General features: G+C 37.9%; 1 protein-coding gene across 1 annotated transcript in view; it reads right to left on the bottom strand.

The window, feature by feature from the left end:
• LOC126821360 (lysosomal-trafficking regulator) overlaps nt 1-27565 on the bottom strand; it is a 52978-nt gene extending 25413 nt beyond the window's left edge. Inside the window, exons 1-29 of the mRNA XM_056101167.1 lie at nt 27558-27565; nt 26962-27106; nt 26316-26512; nt 25507-25573; nt 24368-24483; nt 23695-23830; nt 23319-23528; nt 22253-22412; nt 21099-21231; nt 20294-20468; nt 19427-19623; nt 18661-18903; nt 17986-18186; nt 16303-16587; nt 15279-15477; nt 14606-14719; nt 13150-13596; nt 12376-12518; nt 11809-11978; nt 11263-11392; nt 10140-10240; nt 9376-9465; nt 8290-8372; nt 7386-7544; nt 3942-4364; nt 2377-2516; nt 1697-1768; nt 876-1007; nt 122-295 (exon numbers count right to left, since the gene is read on the bottom strand). Coding sequence (XP_055957142.1) covers nt 122-295; nt 876-1007; nt 1697-1768; nt 2377-2516; nt 3942-4364; nt 7386-7544; nt 8290-8372; nt 9376-9465; nt 10140-10240; nt 11263-11392; nt 11809-11978; nt 12376-12518; nt 13150-13596; nt 14606-14719; nt 15279-15477; nt 16303-16587; nt 17986-18186; nt 18661-18903; nt 19427-19623; nt 20294-20468; nt 21099-21231; nt 22253-22412; nt 23319-23528; nt 23695-23830; nt 24368-24483; nt 25507-25573; nt 26316-26512; nt 26962-27106; nt 27558-27563 — 4848 coding nt within the window. The 5' untranslated portion in view covers nt 27564-27565. The remainder of the gene's footprint in view (nt 1-121; nt 296-875; nt 1008-1696; nt 1769-2376; nt 2517-3941; nt 4365-7385; nt 7545-8289; nt 8373-9375; nt 9466-10139; nt 10241-11262; nt 11393-11808; nt 11979-12375; nt 12519-13149; nt 13597-14605; nt 14720-15278; nt 15478-16302; nt 16588-17985; nt 18187-18660; nt 18904-19426; nt 19624-20293; nt 20469-21098; nt 21232-22252; nt 22413-23318; nt 23529-23694; nt 23831-24367; nt 24484-25506; nt 25574-26315; nt 26513-26961; nt 27107-27557) is intronic.
• Nucleotides 27566-27865: the final 300 nt, after the last annotated feature.

A 27865-nucleotide genomic window follows, 5' to 3' on the forward strand; every position in this document is an offset into this window, starting at 1 on the left:
CACCTGAGCCACCTTGGCTCCCACTAACAGATAGGTGTGCAACAGCTGAACAGTGGTGATGGCAGTATAAAACTATATTTTAATATTTTGTTATATACAGTCATTTATATCATTAACATACCTCTGTAAGAGTGTCGGCCATTTCCTGTGTTAATTTAGCATCCGGGGAATAAATAGAGCAGCCGTACATACGTAAAATATTTACGGCAAGGTAGCCATGTTCTCTTTGTGACTTGGTTAACCAGTCATGCCAGGTAGATAGAAGATTATACAATGAAAAACAAACTTCTGTTGACTGAAACATTTATAAATAAAATATTTTTTTAAAAAATAAGGCTACACTCATTTGAATTCTGGTTCTTCAGGATCACCAATTAAAATTCTGCATATTATTTCCAGAATCTAAAAGCAAAAAATAATCTTCTCAAAAGCTTTTAGTTTCACCTGTTAAGTTTGGAAATTATAAACAAAGCGGTGTTATTGTGATTCATGTGACTATTTATTTATCAAGAAAATGAAATGAAATGGGGTTAAACGTTCTACTGTTCTGCTCCGAACTGGGCTAATGAAGATGGGCATACGCCATACAGTGTGCTATGAGGGAAATTTTGCCTGGACAGCGGCACTACGGCCTACTCTTATATCGAATTTCAACTGTCAAGGGATCTTTTACGTGCACGCCAATGTGTACTAGGGACCTCGTTTTTTTGTCCCATCCGAACGATTAGACACTTGTCAGGCACTCCGTCCTGCTTCACTGACAAGGGGGAACCACGCCAGAAAATCAGGATGTCCTTTCTCGGCTGAGCCAGTGATCTCCCTATTAATTTATCAAGACCCAAAAGAAATAAAAGATCAAAGAGACAGCTACTTACCGCTTGTTGACTAGAAACTAAGAGTTTTAATATTTCTCTTCCTTTAGTTTCACCCATTAAAAACGACATGACGTAAACACGCTGATCAAATTCCATTTTGGGAGACAGTAAGCACAGAAGCAGGCGACCAAGCTGTAAACAAGAATTTGAAAAGTTGAAAATCATCATAATCAACAATAACCATTAATGAATATGGTCCCTGGTGCCACTAGTAACCTTCCATAATATACAGATAGTCACCAGCCCTTCCTCAATCAGCCTGATGTTCCCAGTGAGCCTGATCTCTTAATTATAAACTTGCCTGATCCCCTCCCCTACTAGCCCGATCTACTAACCATCCAGTCTTATCTCCTTTCTAAACAAGCCAATTCTCCTACCCAACCAACCCAATCACCTTTACTAGCCTGATCTCTTACCCACCCAACCTCCATTTACCAACCAGTCAGATCTCCTTCCCACCCAACCTCCATTCCCCAGCCAGTCTGATCTCCCCAACTGGCCTGACCTTACAAACCAACCTGATCTCGTCCCCTACCAACCTGATCTCCTCCTCAACCAGTTTGATCTCCTCCCCAACCAGCGTCCCTTCCTCAACCTGCCTTGGTTTCCCCAACTGGATCTAGTCCCCTGCCAGCCTGACCTCCTCATCAACCAGCCTGATCTCCTCCCGTCCGGCCTGATATGACCTTCCAACTGAACTGATCCCCCCTCCTCCCCCAACCAGCCTGACCTCCTTAAATTCAGCTTCTTTTCTACCTTGACCTGCCTGATAATAAACAACACCAACTACTGCACACTCCAGAGAATACAAATATATTTACCTGAACTCTAATGATATCTTTAGCTCCTGACATGATGACATTTTTATTCTTTCTACTGAAAATATTCTTCTCCTACAAAAATGATTACGCAAATTCTATTTTTATTCGTTATTTGAAAAGTCAAAACACTTTTTTCTCTGACATCCACCAATAATTTTGAATGGGTTATAGGCCTTTCACTAGCTACTACACCTGGGTGTCTGGAGTGGCTCCGTAGCACTGCTGTCGAGGCCTATAGCGAGAGAGAGAAATGGAGTTTAACGTCCACTCAACACAAACCAGGTCATTTGGAGATTAACATATGCTTCAATCTTATTTCAACAATTTGCTTGAGGGTCTTTACCAGTGGGAGGAAACCAGAGGACCCAGAGAAAACCCACGAGGTTGGACAGGCGACCCTACTCCTTGTCACGTACAACCTGGGAATCGAAACCACGTCAACTGACTCAAGGACAGACCTTATAAGGCAGATACTGGATGTTATATTAGCCCTTTTAGATGAAAAGGTAAGATGCTAACCCAAATTCAATTTATTTCCTTTTCATTATCTTTCTAGAAAACTGGACACAACTTCTCAGACAACCTGGAAATCTCCACAGTTAACAACGTTTAATGTTGCACACATATATTTCAAATAAGAGAAAGCAGCCTTTTTAAAACATACTTTTAATTTTACTTACCAGCGTCATTTCTAGAGCTCGATAGGTAAAGTTAAATAACATGATTAGAAAATTATCTTCCTGACTTCTGATCTGTCGACCTTTAGTGAAGGAAAACATGACAGACCTTTCCCCCTCTGGTTTCATTACATCTTTTCTATCTACAAATATAGAAACAGCAAATATTGTTTACTATAAATATCATAAAACATTGATTACTATAAATATCATAAAAAACATTGATTACTATATAAATATCATAAAATATAGAAACAGCAAATATCATAAAAATATTGTTTACTATAAATATCATAAAACATTGATTACTATAAATATCATAAAAAAAACATTGATTACTATATAAATATCATAAAATATTGTTTACTATAAATATCATACATCATCAATTACTAGAAATATCATAATATGTTGTTCTAGAAATATCATAAGACATTGTTTGCTAGGACATTGTTCACTAGTTGGATCAGGTAATATCATCTAGACTGGTAGGACTTGCTTAAATATTTTTTGCCCGTTTCATTAAGACTGGTAGGACTTACTAAAAGTCATATCTACAACTGTGGAAGAAATGAAATGAAATGAAATGGAGTTTAACGTCCTACTGTTCTGCTCCTAACCTGGGCTAATGAAGACGGGCATACGCCATACAGTGTGCTATGAGGGAAATTTTGCCCGGACAGCGGCACTACGGCCTACTCTTATATCGAATTCCAACTGCCAAGGGATCTTTTACGTGCACGCCAATGTGTACACGGAACCTCGGTTTTTCGTCCCATCCGAACGACTAGACTGCTTTCCTTGTCAGCCCCTCCGTTCTGCATCACTGACAAGGGAGAACCACGCCGGAAAATCTGGATGAACTTTCTCGGCTAATGCAGGGATCGAACACCCGACCTCCAGGCTAGCGAGCTAGCGTCTTACCCACTTAGCCACGTGATCCCCCAACTGTGGAATAAGACACTAGGTTCACTTCAAACTTTTGCCAGTCGATACAAGACATATCCTTTCATAACCATCTTTAGCATTATCCTAGTTTCTTTATATATATTTAAGTGTTTTTACACATAAAAAGTATAACTGTGAACTGTGTCAATTGTGTTATAAGAGAGAGAAAAAGAGAAATGGGGTTTGATGTCCACTCGACACAAACTATGTGATTTCAGAACTAAAATACAGTTCAATTTTTATTTTAATAATTTGCATGCGCGTAGGGGTCTTTAGCAGTGGGAGGAAACTAGAAGACCCAGAGAAAACCCACAAGGTTGGACAGACGACCCTACTCCTTGTCACGTACAACTGGGGATTTGAAACCACGTCAGTTGACCCAATGACAGACCTTATGATACAGCACGCACGTGCTAACCATTCGGCCAACCCCCCACCCCCTATTGTGTTATAATGTGTAATTCTTTGAAACTCTAATTTCATGGCAACTCTAATTGGCAACTCTAATTGGCAACTCTAATTTCATGGCAACTCTAATTGGCAATTCTAATTTCATGACATGTAAATTGATTGACATGTAAATTTTCACTGACCAAACAAAGATAGGAAAGGGGACTTACCAAGAAAAACAATCAGATCAGTGGCTAATACAAGAATTTTCTTAAATCTCTCCAGTAATTCTGTATGACTGATCGATGTGAACACCAGCTTCTTGCGTCTACTTCCAAAAAACGCCAATTTGGCGGTGGAACTGGATTTGGAATTTGAATCCTGTGATGTCCATCGTGATCGACGACGGTAAGAATCCACGGAGCTGTCACTCTCCCCCGACCCATATCCGGAGAGAATGAGGCTTCTGTCATCGTATGGATTATCTGTAATTTGAGAGGAGACTACCGAAGGTGTTTGAGAATGGAGTGAGGTGTCAGACAGGGAATTTTCTTGTGGATTATTAAGTTGGAAGCTGGATATTTGGAAAGGTTCGGACATAGCGTAGGTTTGGTGATGCTGGAGGTAGCTTGAACGCCCTAGCGATGTTTTTCCTGTTTAAATCAAGAAAGAGGATTTGAATACAATAAACAAAGGTTGCCAAGCAACACAACATAGGTTGCCAGACAATGAAGCATGGGTTGCCAGGCAATGAAGCATGGATTTCCAAGCTACAGAACACACACATACCAGCAGATAAGTCGTCTAAACAATTATAAGTTCAATAAAAATTTCAAAAAGTTCAGACCACATTTTAACCACTTAAGGTGCTAAGAAGATTTTGTAAAAGAAGTGGGGAATAAATCTTGCAGTTATTTTTAAAATTTGTTGAAAATCAATAGGATTGTTCTTCAAGGTACAGACAAACAATATAAATTTCAGAATGATTGGATCATAATTGACACCTCTATGATATTAATAACAGTTTGTAACAAAGGGGGATAACTCTAGAAATTATAATAGGCTTCTTCATTTCAATGAGAGAGAGAGAGAGAAATGGGGTTTAACGTCCACTCGACACAAACTAGGTCATTTCGGGACTAACATATGGTTCAATTTTATTTACATAAATCGCTTGCGCGTAGGGGTCTTTAGCAGTGGGAGGAAACCGGAGGATCCGGAGATAACCCACGAGGTTGGACAGGCGACCCTACTCCTTGCCACGTACAACCGGGGATTTGAAACCACGTCAGTCGACTCAGTGACAGACTTTATGATACAGCGCGCGCACGCTAACCATTCAGCCATCCACCCCCCCTTCATTTCAATGAGATAGACAACCAATATCATTTTTTAAAAATAATATATTTATTATTCTAGTCTTTATTGTGCTAACAAGCAAAGTCAACAACAGGGAGGACAGATGGATAAACAGACCACAGTAAATTATGGGTGTATCAAAATAAACAGAGAGACAGAGTGACGGCAATATACGACCACAGTAAATTATGGACATATCAACATAATACAATACAAAATTAAATAATAATATCTCAAACAGCACAAATTTCTTATTAGCAAGGATATATACTATTTAAAAAAAGTAGGGGATATTTGATTTTTAAGTGTTATTAAAGTCACCTAATGAAACTGACGAAGAAACAAATGACAAAATGAAATAAAGTTCACATTCATCGATTTATTCCAAATGATCGTTAGACTAAGTAAGGCACAGACTGACCATTATAAGGGTAAAATGATACCCGGGGTCAAACAGCAAAGTTACCACAGCATCACAACCAAGTCAGTAACGGGTAAATCCTCCTCTGTTTGCCAAACAAGCATTGATCCGACGTGGCATACTCCTAATGAGACGTCTAAGGTCATTTTGGTCCAGATTGTCCCATTCCTGTTGCAACGCAGCAGCAAGTTCTTGGACATTGGCAGGACGTTGTTGACGTTGACGTAACCTCTGTCCAAGCATGTCCCAGACATGCTCGATGGGGGAGAGGTCGGGACTCAGTGCTGGCCAAGGTAATGTGGTGATGTTCTGTTGTTGGAGGTAACCTGTAACGATCCTGGCCCTGTGACATCTTGCGTTGTCATCCTGGAAGATGAAACGGTTGCCAAGACGTCGTGCGAACGGCACAACATGGACTGCCAAGATGTTGTCCCGGTAGTACTGGCCTGTAACACGCCCTGCAACAACATGTAAAGCCGTTCTTCCAGCAACAGTGATGCCTCCCCACACCATAACAGAACCACCCCCAAATCGATCATGTCTGATGACATTAACATCTTGGAAGCGCTCGTTTCGACGACGCCACACCCTCCTACGTCTGTCCAAAAAATCAACAGTGAACCTTGACTCATCTGAAAACATCACATTGCTCCAGCGTCGATTATCCCAGTGTTGACGATCCCTACACCAACGACGTCTTGCCTGAATGTGATGATCTCTCAAACAAGGGATCACGCGAGGATGTCGGGCGCGAAGGTGACCCCTATGCAGTCGATTCCGAATCGTCTGGCCACTCACTCTCACACCAGTGTCTGTTTGAAGACGAGCGCTGATCTGATTTGCTGTGATGACACGATTTCTCAAGGCCAAGGTACGGATAAATCGATCCTGGGCTTGAGTTGTCGCCCTTGGTCGACCTGAGCGTGGTCTGTCCTGTACAGATTGTGTATCACGGTATCTGGACCATAGCCTGCTTATGACAGACTGAGAAACATTCATCGTCCGCGCCATAACCGCCTGTGTTGTGCCGATCTGTAACATGCCAAGGGCACGTAACCTTTCATTTTGGGTAAGCCGATGATATCAAAATTTGTTTTCTGGTCACTAAAACAATTAAACTGATGTTTCCACCCTGGAATTCAATGCCACAATGACTGTAACATTCAAAGTCAGAGTCGTGCAAATCTTGGGTTGGACCCCCATGATGATCCCAAGCATCACCTGCATTCCATGCGGTAGCTATTGGTGCGTTTGGGCGTCACATGTAACTGGAAATGTTTCTTCTGTTAGGTTCTATAGTGACTTTTTTCGTAGTCATTTGCATATTTTAGTATTATGCCCCCAAAATCAAATATCCCCTACTTTTTTAGAATAGTATATTTTAGGATGCGATTCAAACAGAGAGTCAACAGTAGTGTTTCATCTATTTCCAACTGTCAAGGGTTCCTGTACATGAACTCTAGCAGGTGCACCTTAGTTTTACATTCCATCCGACTGACTAAGCAACACTTTTCTACAGGCCCAAGACTACAGCGCAGGAGACGCTTACGGGTAGTCCCCGGATCCATTCACTTAATGTGATATGTACGTTTGTTTGTGATTTCTGCGTATTGTGTCTTGTTCGTAGTTTTGTTTTGTGTAATTATGTGTGGTGCAGTCCCCCTGCACTTAATATTAATTGCCAGCCACGCAGACAACATGAATTGGAACCACGCTTGAATCCAATTAAAAGAACAGTAGTCTTAAAAAATTGCATTTCAACCTTTTCTGAAAAAGGAGCCAGCAAGAATGGACAATGCTGGATAATTGCTCAACAAAACAGAGACAAAACAAACAATAGAGAAAGACAGACGGTAAAAATTAGCTACGGTAAATATCAACTGATCTATCTTACCATATCCTGCCTGGTTTGCTGAATTTGTATTGGGTGCTGAGAACCAACCAATTGACTGTTTACTGATGTCCTCACTGGCGCCCTCTACATATTCTAGTATACCTGTTAACATTGCGATCTGTATACCTTGAATAATATCAGGACTTGAGATTCTTTTACCTGAAATGACGTGAATGGGGTTTAACGTCCTACTTTTACCTGAAATGAAGTGAATGGGGTTTAACGTCCTACTTTTACCTGAAATGAAGTGAATGGGGTTTAACGTCCTACTTTTACCTGAAATGAAGTGCACCAATAAGATTTAACTGAAATTAGCCATTTAAAGGGACCAGTCAATAGGGTTCAAAAGAGAGCGAGAAATGGGGGTTAACCTCCACTCTACAGAAACTAGGTCATTTTTGGACTAACATATGGTTCAATTCTATTTCAATCAATTGCTTACGCACAGGGGTTTTAGCAGTGGAAGGAAACGGGAGGACCTGGAGAAAACCCACGTACAAGCAAGGAATCAAAACCATGTCTCAATGACAGACCTTATGAACCATTCGGCCACCTAACCCCTAAGGGTTCAAAAGAGGAAATTAAATGGTTTTTACGTCCTACTTTTATGCATATGCCATGCAGTGTGCTATGAGGTAAATTTTGCCTGAATTTTGCCTACTCTTCGAATTCCAAATGCCAAGGGGTCTTTTATGTGCACACTTATTTGTACAAGGGACCTAGATCCCAAAAAGTAAATGCTATTCTCTGCCAGAACCTCTGTACTGCACCACGCTTGAATATCCCAAGGAACTTTCTCAGCCAAACATGAATTGAACCCCCGGAAACTCCTGTTTAATTAGCCAGCACCTCAATCACTGAGCCACCTATTTTAAAATTATAATAACCGATAATTTTTACTTACTGCTGGATATTTCCCTATTTTCCAGGGACTTCAGTAGATTAAATAAATCATCTAGTTGTTGATAATGTATGACGGCACTCCAACTATAATATAAATACACAAAACATCTAATTTAATCTAAGGGGCAGATCAAGGAATTACTGCAGGTGGGGGTTTGCCAGGTTCCTTAGACAATGTAACTTTGGGGGGAGGGGTTCTCTCCGCTCCCACCCCTGAAAAGTTTTGGGAAATACATGTCTCTATCGTCTTTTTCACATATTTATACACTGAGCTTTTTAAAGAGATAAACCCAACACCCCGTTTGGCACCAATTTTTATTGTAAATTAATACAATGAGACTGTGATTCAATTTCATTTATACAAAGCAATTAATTGTAATATCACATATGCCTATATCATTATCTCGCATCCCATCCCACCATCTGACGATAATAGATAAAGCCCATGACAGTGACACTTTTCTCATAAAATATTTCTGTAGCTGAGCCAACTCTGAATCTGTCTTAATTTCGTCATGTTACTTTTCATCTGGAGATCTCAAGGTCAATTATAACTTTGAAATGCCCGGACGTAAAGTGAATTGACAAATGAAATGAAAAGGGGTTTAACGTCCTACTGCTCTGCTCTGACTGAGCTAATGAAGATGGGCATACACCATACCGTGAACTGTGAGGTAAATTTTGCTCGACAGTGACACTATGGCCTACTCTTATATCGAATTCCAACTGCCAATGGATCTTTTACCTGTATACCAATGTGTAGACGAGACCTTGGTTTATCGCCCCATACATTGTCCCTGGCCAGAGCCCTCTGTCCTGCACCACTAACAAGGTGGAACTTACTCACTGAGCCACCATGCCCCCCCCCCCTCAAAGTGAAATGACACCACACCTAGAAGCATAGTGTTGTTTTTTTTAAGGATCTTTTACATGCAGGCCAATGTATACACAGGTCCTCGGTTTTTCATCCCATCCGAACGACTACCAGAAACTAGGATAGACCTTACTTTATGCATGGTTATTCCAATAACAATTATAAAATTAATGCATCTTAAATTTAAACAAAAATACAGGTACAGCTACATACCTGAATTCCCGTATGGCTAGAGCACAGAATATATTTTGTATGTCTATAAACAACAGCTGGTTTTCTTTAATACCATCAATATCTGTCTCACTAGAAAAAACAAACAAAATTATATAGATATATTGGTACATAAATTTGGCTAATGTAGGGATCGAACACCCGACCTCCAGGCTAGTGAGCTAGCGTTTTATACAGGGATCACAGGAGTTACCAAACTCTTGGAACATTTCACAACTCTCATAGGACCCCCCCCCCTCCCTCCCTCCCCCAAATCAGTATTTCACTCTGATAAATTAAAGAAAATAAAATGAAATGGGGTTTAATGTCCTACTGTTCTGCTCTGACTGGGCTTATAAAGAGAGGCATACGCCATACAGTGTGCTATGAGGTAAATTTTGCTCGACAGTGACACTATGGCCTACCCTTATTTCGAATTCCAACTGACAAGGGATCTTTTATGTGCATACCAATGTGTACACAGGACCTCATTTTTCGTCCCATCCAAAACAAATTGACATTGTCCCTTGCCAGGCCCTCTGTCCTACATCACGGACAAGGGGGAACCACGCCAGAAAATCTAGATGAACTTTCTCGGCCAACGCAGGGATCGAACACAGGGTCAGGGTCTCTAGGTTAGCAAGCCAACGTCCCACCCACTGTGCCACCGTAGCTCCAAAAAATTAAATGAAAATTCTGGAAAATGACAGACAGACTAAGAACTTTATCCTAAGGGCAACTGTGAAAATGTTGGTATTTATAATTACCTGTTGTCTGTTTGACTTATTACTGATAATAAATTACACATCACTTCTCCCAGACCATGATCTATTAGTATCGTTGACATCACAGGTATAGACTGAATTAACTAAAATAAAACACATGATCTATTAATATAGTGGACATAACTGGTATAGACTGAATCAACTAAAATAAAACGCACAGTATGATCTATTAATGGGGATAGACGAGATAAACTAAAATAAAACACATGATCTATTAATATTGTGGACATAACTGGTATAGACTGAATCAACTAAAATAAAACGCACAGTATGATCTATTAATGGGGATAGACGAGATAAACTAAAATAAAACACATGATCTATTAATATTGTGGACATAAATGGGATAGACTGAATTAACTAAAATAAAACACATGAACTATTAATATTGTTGACATAACAGGTATAGACTGAATCAACTAAAATAAAACACATGATCTATTAATATCGTGGACATAACAGTATGATCTATTAACATGGATAGACTAGATACTAAAATAAAACATCTATATATATATATCTAACTTCTCCAAGACCATTATAAATAACATAGTAAGATCTATTAATATTGTCGACATCTCGGGATAGACTGAATTAACTAAAATAAAACACACATTATTTATAATCTCTTCGAGAACATATTCTGAAGACATTGATGAAGTATACTACTGATGCCCATCCCTCTCTCTCATCCACTTGTTGTCCCACTCTGCCCCACATAGTCATAAGACCTACCTGAAGTATACTACAGATACCCGTCCCCTCGCTCTCATCCACTGGGGTCCCACCCTGTCCATGTATAAATAAAAGGAACTGAAATATACAACTGATGTTCACCCCTCCCTCTCATCCACTGTGGTCCCACCCTGTCCTGTATAGACATTGTAGTATACTACTGATGCCCCTCATTCACTCTCATCCACTGTGGTCCCACCCTGCCCAGTATAGATAAAAGACACTGCAGTATACTATTGATGCTCCTCACTTACTCTCATCCACTGTGGTCCCACCCTGCCCTGTATAGATAAAAGACATTGTAGTATACTACTGATGTCCCTCACTGACTCCCATCCACTGTGGTCCCACATATAGATAAAAGACTTACTTGTAGTATAAATGTAAGCGTATTATGACATAGAGCCATATCATCAGCTGTTTTCTCTACCAAGGATAATAATAATACTGTTGATGCTTGTTGCATGGCTGATACTTCATCATATACATCTAATGATACACTGAAAAAATAGAGAGAGAAATGAAGTTTAACATCCACTGACTAAAACTAGGTCATTTCGGGACTAACATACGGTTCAATTTTATTTCAATAATTGGCTTGCGTGTATGGGTCTTTAGCAGATGAAGGAAACCGGAGGGCTCGGAGAAAACCCACGAAGTTGGACAGACGACCATACTCCTTGTCGTGTACAACCGGTGAATCAAAACCATGCCATCTGACTCAATGACAGACCTTATGATACAACGCGCATGCGCTAACGATTCGGCCATTAAAACCCCTTAAACCAAACTACATGCAAAATCAAGTAAATGAAAGATTACATGCCTTCCAACAAACCACTTGACAAAAAAATTAATTCAATTTAGATTTTGTCATATTTCACATAAGATATAAATAATTGGTGCTTGTACTTACGGGCTCTCAAAGAAGAAAGTTTGTCCAAGAAAGATACTAATAGCAGCTTCCACATGTTCAGTTTTTGCTGGATATAAATGAAGCTGATTGGCCAATAAATGAAAACCATCCATCTTTAAAAACATCTCTTGTTGCGGAACTGGGGCTCGCAGTAAATATGAACCCAAAAGCTGAAATAACACAATATATTTTTTAATCATTTTGTCAAATATTTTCTAGTATAAACGGTTATTATGTTTAAATAACATCCATTTGTCTAAAACACTGATGAAGATTCAGAAAAATGAAAATATGTCCATTTCACAAAGCTAGGTGTCGATGAGCACCCGTTATGGGGCTTAACGTTCTACTTTTCTGCACCAACAGAGAGAGAAAGGAATGGTGTTTAACATCCACTCAACACAAACTAGGTCATTTTGGGACTAACATATGTTCAATTTTATTTCAATAAATCGCTTGTGCGTTGGGGTCTTTAGCAGTGGGAGTAAACCACTAGATCCTAAGCCAACGTCTTACTAACTGAGCCACTGTAGTTCCCATATATAGAACCTAGTTAGTTATACTCACGTTTATAACAGCTGTTTTGATATGAGGTGAAGGATTTTGAGCAAGGACAATAAGACAGCTTGGATTCAGGATTTTACTGAAGGTTTGATCCACGGAAGAATCAGGTAATGTCTGAACGACTTCACTTAAATAATTCAATAAATCTGTAATAAAAAAAGAAAGAATGATAGTTGCCAGGCAACAAAACATAGGTCCAAGCATTCTACAATACTCCAAAAAGGTTGGCAAATACTTTCATTCTTTTCCAATTAATCAGAGCATTTACAAGATATTAGACAAAACATTATGAATGAATTAATAATCATTACAATACCTATGAAATACAAGGCCTTCTTTTTCTTAGAGAGAGAGAGAGAGAGAGAGAGAGAGAGAGAGAGAGAGAGAGTTTAACTCCACTCGACACACACTAGCAAACTAGTTCATTTCAGGACTAACATATACTTCGATTTTATATCTTTTTTGAAAGTACTGCTTAGTCATGTTGGGTATGGTAAGGCCTGCACAATGTGTAAGCATCCAATACATTCAAATAACAAATCAGTTGAGAGAGGCAATGATATTTGATGATTGTACAGTGTGCCGGGGGTGGAAATAACATAAGAACTGTTTTATGGTGATTTAAATCTTTGTGAAATCGTTTTAACTGTTTTGAGATACTATGGTGCCAAACAAATATTCATTTCTAGCTATACTGTTGGCCATTTGAATTTAATAGAAAACTGTTATACTTATTCAACACAATGAGTTATCTTTAATTGACATGAAAATACTTACTAGTACACAAGGTCGCCAAACCCCTTTCGTTATTTTCTTCAAACTCGGTGTCATCATCGAATCTTATAAACAGTGTATCATCGAACATACGGCTATTATTTCTATTATTCATCAGTCGTGACAGAATCGGTGATTCCTCTCCTTCAACAAGCCCATACTCAATATCCCCTCTCTTGTTTGACGGACTGCATGCGATCGATCCAGCAACGACATCCCATTCCAAACTTTTCTGAGCACTGTCTGATTCTATTGTTTTATCAGGTTCAAAGTTTATTTCCATGCCGTCATCAGAATCAACGTGATCCATATTATCGTGAGGTTCATCGACCGTCTGCACCTTAGGATAATCGTACGATTTCTCGCTGCCGTCTGTGTCTCCTGTATCTGTTCTACTTAAATCAGCATCACCTCCATGGCTGGATATCGACAAATCACTAATTCTCTTTACTTTAAACAAAAATAAAATACATTGTTAATTTCAAATGGGTGACACTGCAACCCTGGTATCATTTAATCTTGTGTTATCTAGCACTAATTTCTTTCACATTTGTTTAATATCAAATCATTGTTTAAAAATTTGTAAAAATCATTTAAAATCACCAAAAATCATCTAATTTGTACTTGTGTCCAGTTTAAAGCTGACCATTCAATTTTGATAATGAGTGTCGAATATACAAGTATTTAATTTTTTGACTACTGTTCAAAAATTAATCATTATATATCAATAATCAATTGTGTTGTTTATTTTTTAGCATTGTTAATTTCAAATGGAAATGCATGATGTTTATATCTCTATCGAGTTGTGAAATGCATGCGCTGTAGATTTTAAAGTATGTCATTGAGTCAAGTTGCATAGGTTTGATCCTAAGATAGTATAGCCTAAAAAACCTTGTAGGTGTTCTCCTCAATAGAGAGAGAGAGAGTGAGAGAGAGAGAGAGAGAGAGAGAGAAATGGGGTTTAACATCCACTCGATACAAACTAGGTCATTTTGGGACTAACACATGGTTCAATTTTATTTCAATAATTGGCTTGCGCGTAAGGGTCTTTTTAGCAGAGGGAGGAAACCGGAGATCAAAGAGAAAACCCATGAGGTTGGACAGGTGACCCTACTCCTTGTCACATACAACCGGGGAATCAAAACCACGCCAGTTGACTCAATCACAAACCAAAATACCCCCAACCCCTTCTCCTAAATAACCCTATGAACAGGTGAATTGTTGAAATATAATCATACCATATGTTTGTCCCAGTATGACCTGGTTTGTTTTTTTTGGATAACCCAATAAACCACACCAACAGAAACCCGGAACACAAACCACACAGACAAGACACATTTAATACAGGGATTATCAAATCAACAAAATGAATTAAAGGGGCCAGCCAATAGTGTCCACAGCGCTGGACTGTCGCAGGCCTGCAGCAATACGTTAAAATAGGCATAAATATTTACTGTACCTCGATGTTGGATTGTTTTACCCGCTTGACTATCACTATCTGTACTGTCATAGTTCACAGCCGTGTGCTTCTGTCGTGTTTTCTTCACAAGCGTTGATCCCACATTAGGAAGAGCTAAAGAAATAACAAACACAAACAGGTTACACATATTCTCTTGCTCTTGATCAATCTGATTAAAACACAGATCCTATTTCCTTTCGGTTTTTTTATAGTTCAAAATTTTGTTTTACTTGTCTTTACTACACTAGGATATGGACGAGTTGTTATATAATCCACATTCTGGTTAATGTGACATTTCACCTTTATATAGATAGATGGGGGGTCTTCGCCAGTGGGAGGAAACTGAAGGACCCAGAGAAAACCTACTCCTAGACAAGTACAGCCCAGGTATCAAAACCACGCCACTTGACTCACTGACAAGCTATATGATCTAAAGTGCATGTATTAGGCCACTCGACAAGCCAGCACCCATATATATAAAAATCATGCATATTGAGACCCTGTCTTATAGCGAAATAGTGCGATCAACCCTTCTGCATCAACAGTTCTTTGTAATCGAGAATCATTTTATTCTACACAGTAAAACACTGATACACTAACCAGGGGGTCCTGGGTTTGATCCTTGTTTTGGGCCGAAAAAGTCCCCAAAGTACAAGTTATAAAGATATCTTACCCCATACTGACTTGAAATAAATACTTTCTGCTTTATAGTTAATGAAAGAATTAGCGGCTGGATGAACAAGCAACAGGAAGTCAGTGACGGCCATTAACATGTGTAGATCTGGTGGACTTCCTAATATGGCCTGAACAATCTCAGACACAGATTCACTCACAGATACAGATAGCGATGGAAGATTTTCTTGTATTCGTTCCTGAAATCACAAATATTTTTTGCTAATTACTTTATTTGAAATGATTGCTTAAAGTCTCTGATCTTCATTCGAGGGACTGAAGAATACCTTACAGACTACAATATTATGAACCTTGAATCTCACGAAGGAATGGAATATCCGTCCAAAAATACTTAATGTCCGATCATCATCGGTGATCACAAAGATACAAGAAAGAGAGAGAGAGAGAGATCACTTCGGGACCAAGACAAAGAGATCATTTCGAGACTAAGAAGACAAAGAGAAAACCCACGAGGTTGGACAGGCGACCCTACTACTTGTCACATACAACCGGGGATTCGAAACCACGCCAGTTGACTCAATGACAGGCCTTATGATACAGCGCGCAAGTGCTAACCATTTGGCCATCCAACCCCCCGTCGGGCTAATGAAAGATATGTGAAAGGACTGTTGATTGTTAGAATATGATGAAGAGTAGGCAGAAATGATGCTGCCTGGTCAAAATTGACTCTGTATATAAGGAACCCCATTTCATTTAAATTAAAGGCTGTTTAAAGATGTAGCATAGAGTGTTTATTATCCTAGCAAAATTATTTGACATTCAAGATTTAGTTTCGATTATCCATTTTTAGAATAAATTTATAATCACCATCCGATAGTCTATAGAGTTGATTATGTTCTTGTCATGTGAAAGTATGTCTAAATGATAGCAGATATCAAAATTGAGGCCAATATAAAGACCTATAATAGGCAGATTTAGCTCATGTTTTGTGTGTGTAGTGCAGTCCTCCTGTACTTACTATAATGTATCTTTAAACTAGGAAAAAATAATTTAAAAGTTTTTACCAGATAAATTGAGAATATCTTATTGAGAACATTTCCCGCTTGAAACTGCTTAATGTTAAAATCACGTAGAGGATGATCTTCACGGACCAATAGCTGTAGAGCTTTAAACAATAAATCTACAACGTCTGGTGTTTCGGAATATTCCCAAACTCTCCAGTGTAACAACAACTGATCTACCACTCCGATATCTCGTATGATGGCTTCCGTTCCTTTACGGAGAACTGGACATGTACAGGATGCATCTGGTTTAAATATAGATTCTGATGTACAGGCGTCTAATAAAGTCTGAAAAACACAGAAAAATCCAGGGTTTAAGATTCAAAATCATTCCTTAAACCAATTTAATGTCATTTAATTGTCAATGTTAAATCTCTGAAAGGAATATCAGTCAAAAATTGGTTCAATTCCATTCAGTACTTACAAAGATAAGATGAATTGAAAATTTTGCAACATTCGTCATCCACTGCAGATGAGAGAGAGAGAGAGAGGGAGAGAGAGAGAGAGAGGGAGAGAGAGAGAGAGGGGAGAAATGGGGTTTAACATCCACTCGACACAATCTAGATCATTTCAGGACTAACATACGTTTCAATTTTATTTCAATAATTCGTTAGTATGTAGGGTTTTTTAGCAGTGGAAGGAAACCGGAGGACCTGGAGAAATCCTATGAAGTTGGACAAATGACCATACTCCTTGTCACATATAAGTGGGTAATCGAAACCATGCAACTTGACTCAATGACAGATGTTACATATTTTACATTCTGGAAGAGCAAAGAAAGGCAAATACTTAAAGCAATATCATGGAAGATAAGATATAGAGCTGATATTTTCACACTACAATAGTTACAGAATAGATAATGTAAACTCAGTAAAGAGAATATGCTGAAACTTTCAATCAAATTACTTCACTCTCAGCCTAGATATCAGCGATACAATAACACTGTAGCCTCGGCTGTCATTGCTACTGTGTTACGATATTAAAGTCTCGATTATCAAGTTTACGGTTATTTTTCATCAACTGCAAAAAAAATCTGATGGTATTGAGAGTTGATTATGGTCTTGTCATGTTAATAAATATCTTATTAATAATTTATTTAACATTTAAGGCGTAAAGAAAGACCTGCAATAGGCAGATTTAGCTCTTGCATAATGTATGTTTAATTATATGTTAAATAATCAAATGAAATGAAATGAAATGGAGTTTAACGTCCTACTGTTCTGCTCCTAACCTGGGCTAATGAAGACGGGCATACGCCATACAGTGTGCTATGAGGGAAATTTTGCCCGGACAGCGGCACTACGGCCTACTCTTATATCGAATTCCAACTGCCAAGGGATCTTTTACGTGCACGCCAATGTGTACACGGGACCTCGGTTTTTCGTCCCATCTGAACGACTAGATAGCTTTCCTTGTCAGCCCCTCCGTCCTGCATCACTGACAAGGGAGAACCACGCCGGAAAATCTGGATGAACTTTCTCGGCCAATGCAGGGATCGAACACCCGACCTCCTGGCTAGCGAGCTAGCGTCTTACCCACTTAGCCACAGGATCCCCTGTTAAATAATCAATCTTAGTACATATTAGCATGGAATAAGTTGTGAAAAATGGCATTTTGCTTCAAAAATGCATGATCGGCACCATTAAAACTAAGTCGTCAGATATATCCTGATTTACATTTTTTTACCTTTAAAATTTCATATCCCACAATACTCCTGGAGCTGGTGAGCAGACGGCGTAGCATCCCATATCCAGACATGTTCATAAATTCTTCTGCCAGACGTGGGAACCGGTTGATGATGACGAACAACTGACGAATAGCTTTACTCTGTAACTGTTCGGCTTTCTTTCTGTCATTTTCACCCTCCTTTACAGTACTTTCATAAATCTGGAACATAAATTACAATGAAATAATATTGGCTTAGAGTCTGCAGATACAGTGTGCTATGAGGAAAATTAAGGGTTCTTTTACGTGCATGGCAACGAGTACTTGGGACCCTGGTTCTTCGCTCAATCCAAACAAATGACTAAATGTCTTTCTTTGGAAGGCCCCGCTGTGGACGCCGATCTTTAATGATCACACCAACGATGTTCTCAAAACTATCATAAATATTTCAACCAATCATCACAGCTGAAACATTTGTTGCAGTACTTGATTGTGTCAGGATTATAGTTACACCACATCACGCAGTTATCTGGAACTTTGATTCCATGTCACTCAATTCAGAAGATATTTGAAAACAGACATGAACCTCATTCTCATGGAATTTAGAGCACTATAATATAAGACTTCTTCTTATTGTTGTTTTACAGTCTAAAATGAATCCAGTTTCAATTTTAGACTCTTAAATTTAAATGTTACCTTGGCAACCAAAAAGATGAAAGATCCAATTCCTCCTGTCTGTTCTGCAGCTTTCTCAAAGCCATTATTAACTGTAACATGAAGTTGTCCAGACACGATGCAACTTAATAAAGTGGGGATTTGGAATAAAAGAAAATCTTGAGCTGTGCCGGACTGTAAGGAACTTTGTCCCGTCTGTGGCTTGGAACCGAAGTAACTTGCCGATTCAGGATATCTTGGTAGATATGTTAACAGTAACGAGCTCTGTAATATATATATATAAATAAATAAACAAAAATGAAATTAAATGGGTTTTAACATCCTACTGTTCTGCTCCTGAACTGGGCTAATGAAGACAGGCATACACCATACAGTGTACTATGGCCTACTCTTATATCAAATTCCAACCGACAAGAGATCTTTTACATGTAAGCCAATGTATACACAGGGCCTATGTTTTTTTTTTGTCCCATCTGAGTGACTAGACTGCTGTCTTTGCCAGGCCCTCCATCTTGTACTACTGACAAGGAGAAACCACGTTGGAAAATCCTGATGGACTTTCTCGGCCAATGCAGGGATCGAACATGCGTCCTCCAGGCTAGCTAGCCAGCGTCTTACCCACTTAGCCAAAATAAATAAATAAATAATACAGCATTCTTCAGTATCTCGGAAGATGCATGGGCCACCAAGAACCATCCTAATGTACACCAAAAACAATTGAAACGCAACAGAAATTCAAAACCTTCAACCATTTAATACCAGGAAAAATACAGTATTTTACGCTTACCCTGGCTTTATCAATATCCAGTACATGAGCACTTCCTACTAATATATCAGACGACAGGTTTCCATTGCAGACGACATCTTTGTTCAAACATGGAGAATAGATAACTCGGGTGTTCACACAATCACATTTACTGAATGATGAACAATTTAAACCCAACGTAAACAGGTGAAACCACCATTCTTCACTAAAATCACAACCTGAAAAACAGAATGGAATGCATATATATCAAAATCTCAACCTGAAAATATATCAGTCACGTCAGGACCAGCATATTGTATATTTTTAAATCAGGAAACCTTCACAAAATGTCTGCCAGATGACGACCAGCTACTGTAAACTTCCATCCTTCCATTCCGGATACCAAACAGAATAACAGACGCAATAATGGATAAAAAATTTCGCTAATTTACATTTGAATAACAAAAGGAATACTGGATTTATTATTTACCTTTGATGGAATAAGGGATTCATTATTTACCTTTGATGGAATAAGGAATTTATTATTTACCTTTGATGGAATAAGGGATTCATTATTTACCTTTGATGGAATAAGGGATTTATTATTTACCTTTGATGAAATAAGATATCTATTATTTACCGTTGATGGAATAAAGGATTTATTATTTACCTTTGATGGAATACCTGATTTTTTTTTACCTTTGATGGAATAAAGGATTTATTATTTACCTTTGATGGAATAAGGGATTAGTTATTTACCTTCGATGGAATAACAGATTTATTAATTACCTTTGATGGAATAAGGGATTTATTATTTACCTTTGGTGGAATAACAGATTCATTATTTACCTTTGATGGAATAAGGGATTCATTATTTACCTTTGTAGGAATAAGGGATTTATTATTTACCTTTGAATAGCATGATGTTTCCCAACATATATCGACATGACTGAGAATATACTGAATCTTTTGCTAGGCAACCAATGAACATAGAGGGTGAAACCTTGATATTTTTCTTATAAGCTGAGGCTGGATGATCTAGATGAAATTCTTTGTGGATCCAGCCATTTACAGTCAATGTCAACTGAAATGAAAACAGTATATCAGTCCTTCGAGTGGCATTGAACAGTAACACACTAAAAACTATTTATGGAATAAGAATTACTGGTTTATTAACATGCAACGTTTCCATGACGATACTCTTGTCTTTATAACCCTACTACATGTATGTTTACAGTCAAAAATTCTGATGGCGAGCATAAATGAGGTAGCTGAGTTGTAAGGATATTACTGGACTCTCAGTGGTGCAAGATAAAGGGTTTTGCAAGGAACAGTGTCTAGTAACTAGTTGTTAGGATGGGACAAAAAAACCAAGGTCCTGTGTACATGTTCACATGCTCGTAAAAGAACCCTTGACAGTTGGAATTCGAAATAAGAGTAGGATGTTGCACTGCTGTCCAGACAAAATTCCCTCAAAGCACAATGCATGGTGTACTCATGTCTTCAATAGCACAGTCAATGCAGAAAAGTAGGACGTTAAACCTCATTTCATATCATTTAATTTCTAGACAGCACCACTGACAAAGGGAAACCAAACAGACAAACCCCAATGAACTTTCTTTTCAAATTATTTTTTTTTTGTCTGGAGATTTCAGATGCAAAATTCCCCATAGAATGAAATTTCAAATTGGTGTATTAAGAAAAGAATAAGTACCTTCCCTAGCTGTGTACTACCATCCAGTGATTCTTTATAAGAGATGACAAGATGCTGCCATTGACTGAAACTTATCACATTATCAGCAGACACTTCCACCAGCAGACCTGGTTCAGAATACGCTGATGTTATCCTTAATATATAAAACATTTACATGTATATTCTTTGAGCGGACCTGTTACCACTGTTTGTTGTGTATTTTATACACGGTGAAGAGTCCATTTGCTGATTACACTATTCTGCCTGTACCATTTTTTTTAGGACTTCGAATTTTGTCTAATGGTTGGGAATGTTCGTACTTGGTTTTATTTTATTTTATTTAGCAATTGACATACGTCGCTTTAATTAAAATAGTAATTGTGTTCCATTTCATGTTTTTGTGTTTATTATGTACATGTATATTACAAGTTTATCACAAATTAAGAACTCAAACTAATTTGATCTTCTTAAAGGTGTCACATTCCGGGCTCAAGGGAGATGGATCAGTATGTGGTTTGGGCTGGTTGTAGAAAATGCGGAGTCCAATTTGGGAGGCCTGAAGTTACAGGATAGGAATACATTTTTGCAGGATATAAATAACTGTAACCAGGTCTATATTCATTCATATTTAAAGCTAAATAATATGCTTTACTTCACAATTAATGATTGCTTAATACTTGAAAATAGACACATCTGGCAGCCCTGATGCCAGATTGCCTGAACAATTTTTAAGTTGGTGAGTTTCTGGGAGTTACATGCGAGTTAAGACAAACTGTGTTATGGCCATCTACAAAGTTCTTGAATCTTAAAAATTTCCACATACAGGGTCGTTTTTTGGCACATTTGACTAATTTTTCCAAATCGGGCCCCTTTCTATTACGGGGCCCGATTTGGAAAAATTAGTCAAATGTGCCAAAAAACGACCCTGTATGTGGAAATTTGTAAGATTCAAAAACTTTGTAGATGGCCATAACATAGGTTTTTTTTAACTCCCATGTAAAGATTGGGCTTGGTTATTTTTATATAAATTAATAACTATATTGATACTATAAGACTTGAATATTGTTCCCTAAGACTTGGGTAACTGTCCGACCCCATAGGCAGGATGAAAAGCTTTGTTGTATTAAACAGTCTTGAATAAGTCAATGAAACACATCAAAGTCAATGGATCTTACCTGAATACCAAGGCTGTTGTTTTAGTGTCCAACCACATCTCAAAACGTTTTTGTGGATTTCCTAGTGATAAGATGTGTGTATATTCCCGAGGCATTGTTCCGTTAAATGATGAGGATCTTGGTCTGACTTCTGGTGGAGAATCACCACTTGTATTTGGATCTATAAATATAAACATCCAAGATTCATACAACAAAATACAGTACGGAGTAAATACTGCCATAAATTAGCCATCTAAGATTCATACAACAAAATACAGTATAGAGTAAATACCGCCATAAATTAGCCACAACTTCAAACTTAAAGTCAGAATAGTGTCTAGTTGTTCGGATAGGATAAAAACCATTGGTAGCTTGTTGACCATCATCAAGCAGATGGAAATCAATAAAAGGAACAGGTACAATATCCTTCATAGCTTGGCAGCATGTTAATGAACACCAGACAGTTGGTAATAGTGCCGCTGTCTGGCCTAAAATATCCCTCATAGCACACTGTATGGCAGTGGTTCTCAACCTTTTTTTGCCACCGGCACACCTTGGAACACATAAAAAAAATAGCGGCACACCTGGCTAAATATATGACAGATATTTGAATTTTGCAAAATAAAAACATGGCCAGTCATATACTGCATGCAACTGTAGACAGAGACTAGCCATAGACACATAGAATAACTCAAACTAGATAAAGAAAAACACAGCTATGAACTTATCAGTAGACACCAGTAAATACTCAATTAGGATCACATGGTTTTTCACATTTTCATAGTGTGCCATTCAAAATTTGGCGGCACACTTAGGAAGATCTTGTGGCACACCTGTGTGCCGCGACACACTGGTTGAGAACCACTGCTGTATGGACTGGTTGGTAAAGAAATGTAAGACGTTGAACTGTTTTGTTGTGAATGTGCTTAGAAACACTCATGTGTAATGAAGCACTAAACTGAGCAATAATAATAATAATAATAATAATATCCCTTCAATAAGCAGTAGGTAGTTGTGCTACTGTCAGGGCAAAAATTCACTCATAACTTATATTTGATGCAGAAATTAGGATGTTCGATCAACTTACTTGTATTTTGGCTTGTATCGTTTGGTTTCTTGTTGTCAACAGGCGTTACAGGCGTTGATGATTTCTGTGTTAACACTTCAGCGTTTATCCACATAGAAATGCTAAATCCTGTCTGTAATGGTGGCCATGTTAGTCTATCTTTTAATGGACACTGAATGGCACTTCCTATCTCGTTCTGATGTTCATCATTTTGATTCAGTCGAAGACCATCTTAAAAATAAAATCATCATCAAGCAATTATATATATCATTCAAAATAAGTGAATATCATGTATTGACTTTTTGTGCCACTGCAATAGACATTCTATGGAATTAACTACATGTATATGTCAACTCCAACTATTTAGAAGTGTAAATTAGAAAATCAAGGTGTTTACCTGTATCTATGATGTCATCAAACTGAACAACTGTTGGCGGTGGATCTGGTTTCGGTGGAACTGGGAATTCCAACATGTGTGATGGATGAATGGATGAATTTTCAACAATTCCCAGAAACATTGACAACAAACAATCCTACAAAATAGAGAGAGATGGATCGAGTTTAATGTCCACTAGGTCATTTTGGGACTAACATATGGTTCAATTTTTTATTTCTATAACTCGCTTGTGCATATGGGTCTTTAGAAGTAGGATGAAAGCAGAGGACCCGGAGAAAACCCTGAGGTTTGACATGCAACCCAACTCCTTGTCACGTACAAACGGGGAATCGGAACCATGCAACACCCACTTGACTCAATTACAGGCCATGTGATCTAATGTGCAGGTGGTAAACCATTCACTCAACCCTTCCCCCACATGACATGAGGAAGGATGTTAGTCACTATAATATAAATTAGACCATACTTCTTTTTTTTATCGTTGCCACTGATATAGAGAAATGTGCCTATAGATTTTCAGCAGTGGGAGGAAACCGGAGGACCCGGCGAAAACCCACAAGGTTGGAAAGGCAACCCTACTCTTTGTCACATACAAGTTGGGGATCAAAACCATGTTATGTTTTTACGCGCATGCGTTAATCCACTGTACCACCTAACCCCCTACTCTACTTACTATATTAGCTCCTGGGATGCGGAATAGTTTCAGGAAGAGATTGAGTTCCCGGGCCGATATCTGTTGTTGGGCCATCAGTTGTATTAATGATAACAACACTTCTCGTTCTATTATATCTACAAATATAAACAAATAAAATAATAAAACATGGTGGCTCGTTCTATTATATCTACAAATATAAACAAATAAAATAATAAAACATGGTGGCTCGTTCTATTATATCTACAAATATAAACAAATAAAATAATAAAACATGGTGGCTCATTCTATATATCTACAAATATAAACAAATTAAATAATTAAACATGGTCGCTCGTTCTATTATATCTACAAATATAAACAAATAAAATAATAAAACATGGTGGCTCTATGAGTGAGATGCTGGCTCACTAACCAAGAGGTCCCAGGTTTGATCCTGGTGTTGGGTGGCTTGGCAAGTTCTTCAGAATTTATCAGCTTGGTTTTCCCTTTGTCAGTGGTACATGATGGGGGGCCTGGCATGCACATAAAGAACTCTTGATAGTTGGAATTTGACAAATAGTTGGTGGAAATGGCATGACTGGGCTAATTCTCCCTCATCGCACACAGCACGGTTCATGCCCATCTTCATTAGCATGGTTGGTGCAGAACTGTATGACCTTAAACTCTTTTCCATTTCATTTTCATAATATATCAAGTAACAAGAGATATGGACTTAGTGAATGAAATGATGTTTAACATCCTACATTCCTGCACCAACCACATTCGTGAAGCTTGGCACATGACATACAGTAAGATATGAGGGAAAGTTTGTCAACTCTTCCTCAAATTCCAATTGTCAAGGTTTTTATTAAATCTATGGAAAGTGGACATTGGTTTTTGTCCCATCTTAACAATTCGACACTTTTCCCCAGCCAGACCTCCATTTCATTGGAAAATCCTGAGAAACTTTCTCGACCAACAGTGTGACCGAACCAATGACTTCTTAGTTAGTGCAATACCCCTACCAATCCATTAGTTAATTTTTAGCTGGTGTACATGAATCACACAAACATGAACCTCATCTGAAAACATTTAAAAAATGCTGTTCCACGTTTCGTGATTCCTCAACGGTCTTCCACACATGTATGTTTCACTTAAAGAATAAATTCTATACATACCTTGATGTGTTCCAGTTTTACAAATCAACTTGTCCTTAAAACCATCCAGAATAATCTCCAACAGACCCTTAAAAACAAAAACAAAATCTTTATTAAAAAAATTGATGAAAAGCTATTCCTGTTTTTTTTATAATATTCTAGTCAAAGTAAGAGTTGACCTAGAAAAAATTGCAACAGAAGGTTTCTTGGTACCGTTGTGTTCGTGCAATCGTCCTCTACAACATATCCAAAGTTCTCTGATTTTCAGGCTGGGGAAAGGGCCTTATTTTTAATTAATTCAAAATGGCTGCAAAATATACCTTTGGAGTCCCTTTTGTTGTAGTCCAGTCAATCTAGATCAGTGGTTCCCAACTATTTGTCGGTTGCGACCCCATTCCAGAAACCACCATCTGATAGCGACCCACCGAGAAGAAAGACGATTGGCAATGTGGCAAGAGGTTTATAGATCAAAGATGTATATGGTTTTCATGAAAATATAGCATTTTTTCAAAAGTTTCAGAGATGACCCAGAATCTAGATTGACTGGACACAACAAAAGATTTAATTCAGCAGTATCAAACTTTTTCTTATGTATTTATTTTCAAATAACTAGATATTATGCCTTTAGTTTATATAAGACATACATGTAGTGATAATATAATTCCATCGTTTTAGCCGAAAAAAGTTAGGTGAGGTCAAAGGTTGCCACTTAAGGATTTCCCCTTCTTTATACATCTGACAATTTCATTGGCTGAAAGTGCTTTACTTTGTGTTAACCAGGCTTAACACTCACTACTTCTCTACATTATTAGACAATCAAGTAAACATACCTCTGAACACACAGCTTCAACTGCCAGACGACTGTTCTTCAACACTTGCAACAGACGCAATAATCCGGGAACCAAGGTGGCGCTAGCTGTCGACGATTCTGGTTTTATAACTAACATCTCAATAAACAAACGAAATACTGCAGGAAAACATAAATTATTGGAACTATTCACTTGTAGTCTCATTTTAGCATCCAGAGCTGTAAAAATACAAAAAGAAAATACCAACTAAATGGTCATTTTAAAACATTAAAAAAACCCATTAAAAACAAGAACTCTCCAACCCTCTCCTGGCAAGAGAGAGAGAGAAACAACTAGGTCATTTCAGTGAACCTACTCCTTGTCATGTACAACCGTCTTCAATTAGCCCAGGTTAGGTGCAGAAGAGTAGGACGTTAAACCCCATTTCATTTCATTTCATTTGTCATGTACAAGCTTGAGATTGAAACCACTCCATATGACTCAATCACAGACCTTATTATCTAAAGTGCATGTGTTAGATCACTTGACCGCCTCCCATCATAGAGCTAAACCTGTTCCCCATTCATATGTGTTAGACCACTCGATCCCCTCCCATCCGTCCATAGAGCTAAACCTGTTCCACATTCATATATCTAGAATAAAATATTGTTTACAAAAAAAAATATACCTTTTTTCCAATCTTCCTGTATGGTACCCTCAGTGTCAGCCTCATAGCCATGTTCCGTTAAAATATAATCTTGGTCTGATTCACTTGTCTGTTGACGAATTAATCGTAATTCATCTTCCTCGACCCAATCTTCTTCTTTTAAATTCTATAAAACATAAATTAACAATTGTGAGCCATCAGCTTTGTCCATGTTTGTTTTCTAACCCCAAGTTTTCATTCATTCACTCACCAACATGGATACCATCTGAGATGTTATAAATAAACTCATCAACATGGATACCATCTGAGATGTTATAAATAAACTCACCAACATAGATACTATCTGAGATTTTATAAATAAACTCTCCAACATAGATACTATCTGAGATGTTATAAATAAACTCACCAAAGAGAATACTATCTGAGATGTTATAAATAAACTCACCAACATAGATACTATCTGAGATGTTATAAATAAACTCACCAACATATATACTATCTGAGATGTTATAAATAAACTCACCAACATAGATACTATCTAAGATGTTATAAATAAACTCATCAACATGGATACCATCATAGATACATGTAGTAGAGTATCTGATAATTTAACTCACCAACATGGAGACTATCTGATAATTTAACTCACCAACATAGAGATTATCTGATAATTTAACTCATCAACATGGAAACTATCTGATAATTTAACTCATCAACATGGAAACTATCTGATAATTTAACTCACCAACATGGAGACTATCTGAGGATATGAATACTCTAATATGGATGGTATCTGAGGTAAAGCTGCATTTAATAACATATCAAATAAAGCACGTAGTTTTGTTGGTTCTAATTCTGTACACTGTCGTAATGATGACATCAGCCTCATCCACATCTCCTCCTCATTTCCTCTCTAATAAAATAA

Source organism: Patella vulgata, chromosome 5 (assembly GCF_932274485.2).
Source record: "Patella vulgata chromosome 5, xgPatVulg1.2, whole genome shotgun sequence".
Classification (NCBI taxonomy): Eukaryota; Metazoa; Mollusca; class Gastropoda; family Patellidae; genus Patella; species Patella vulgata.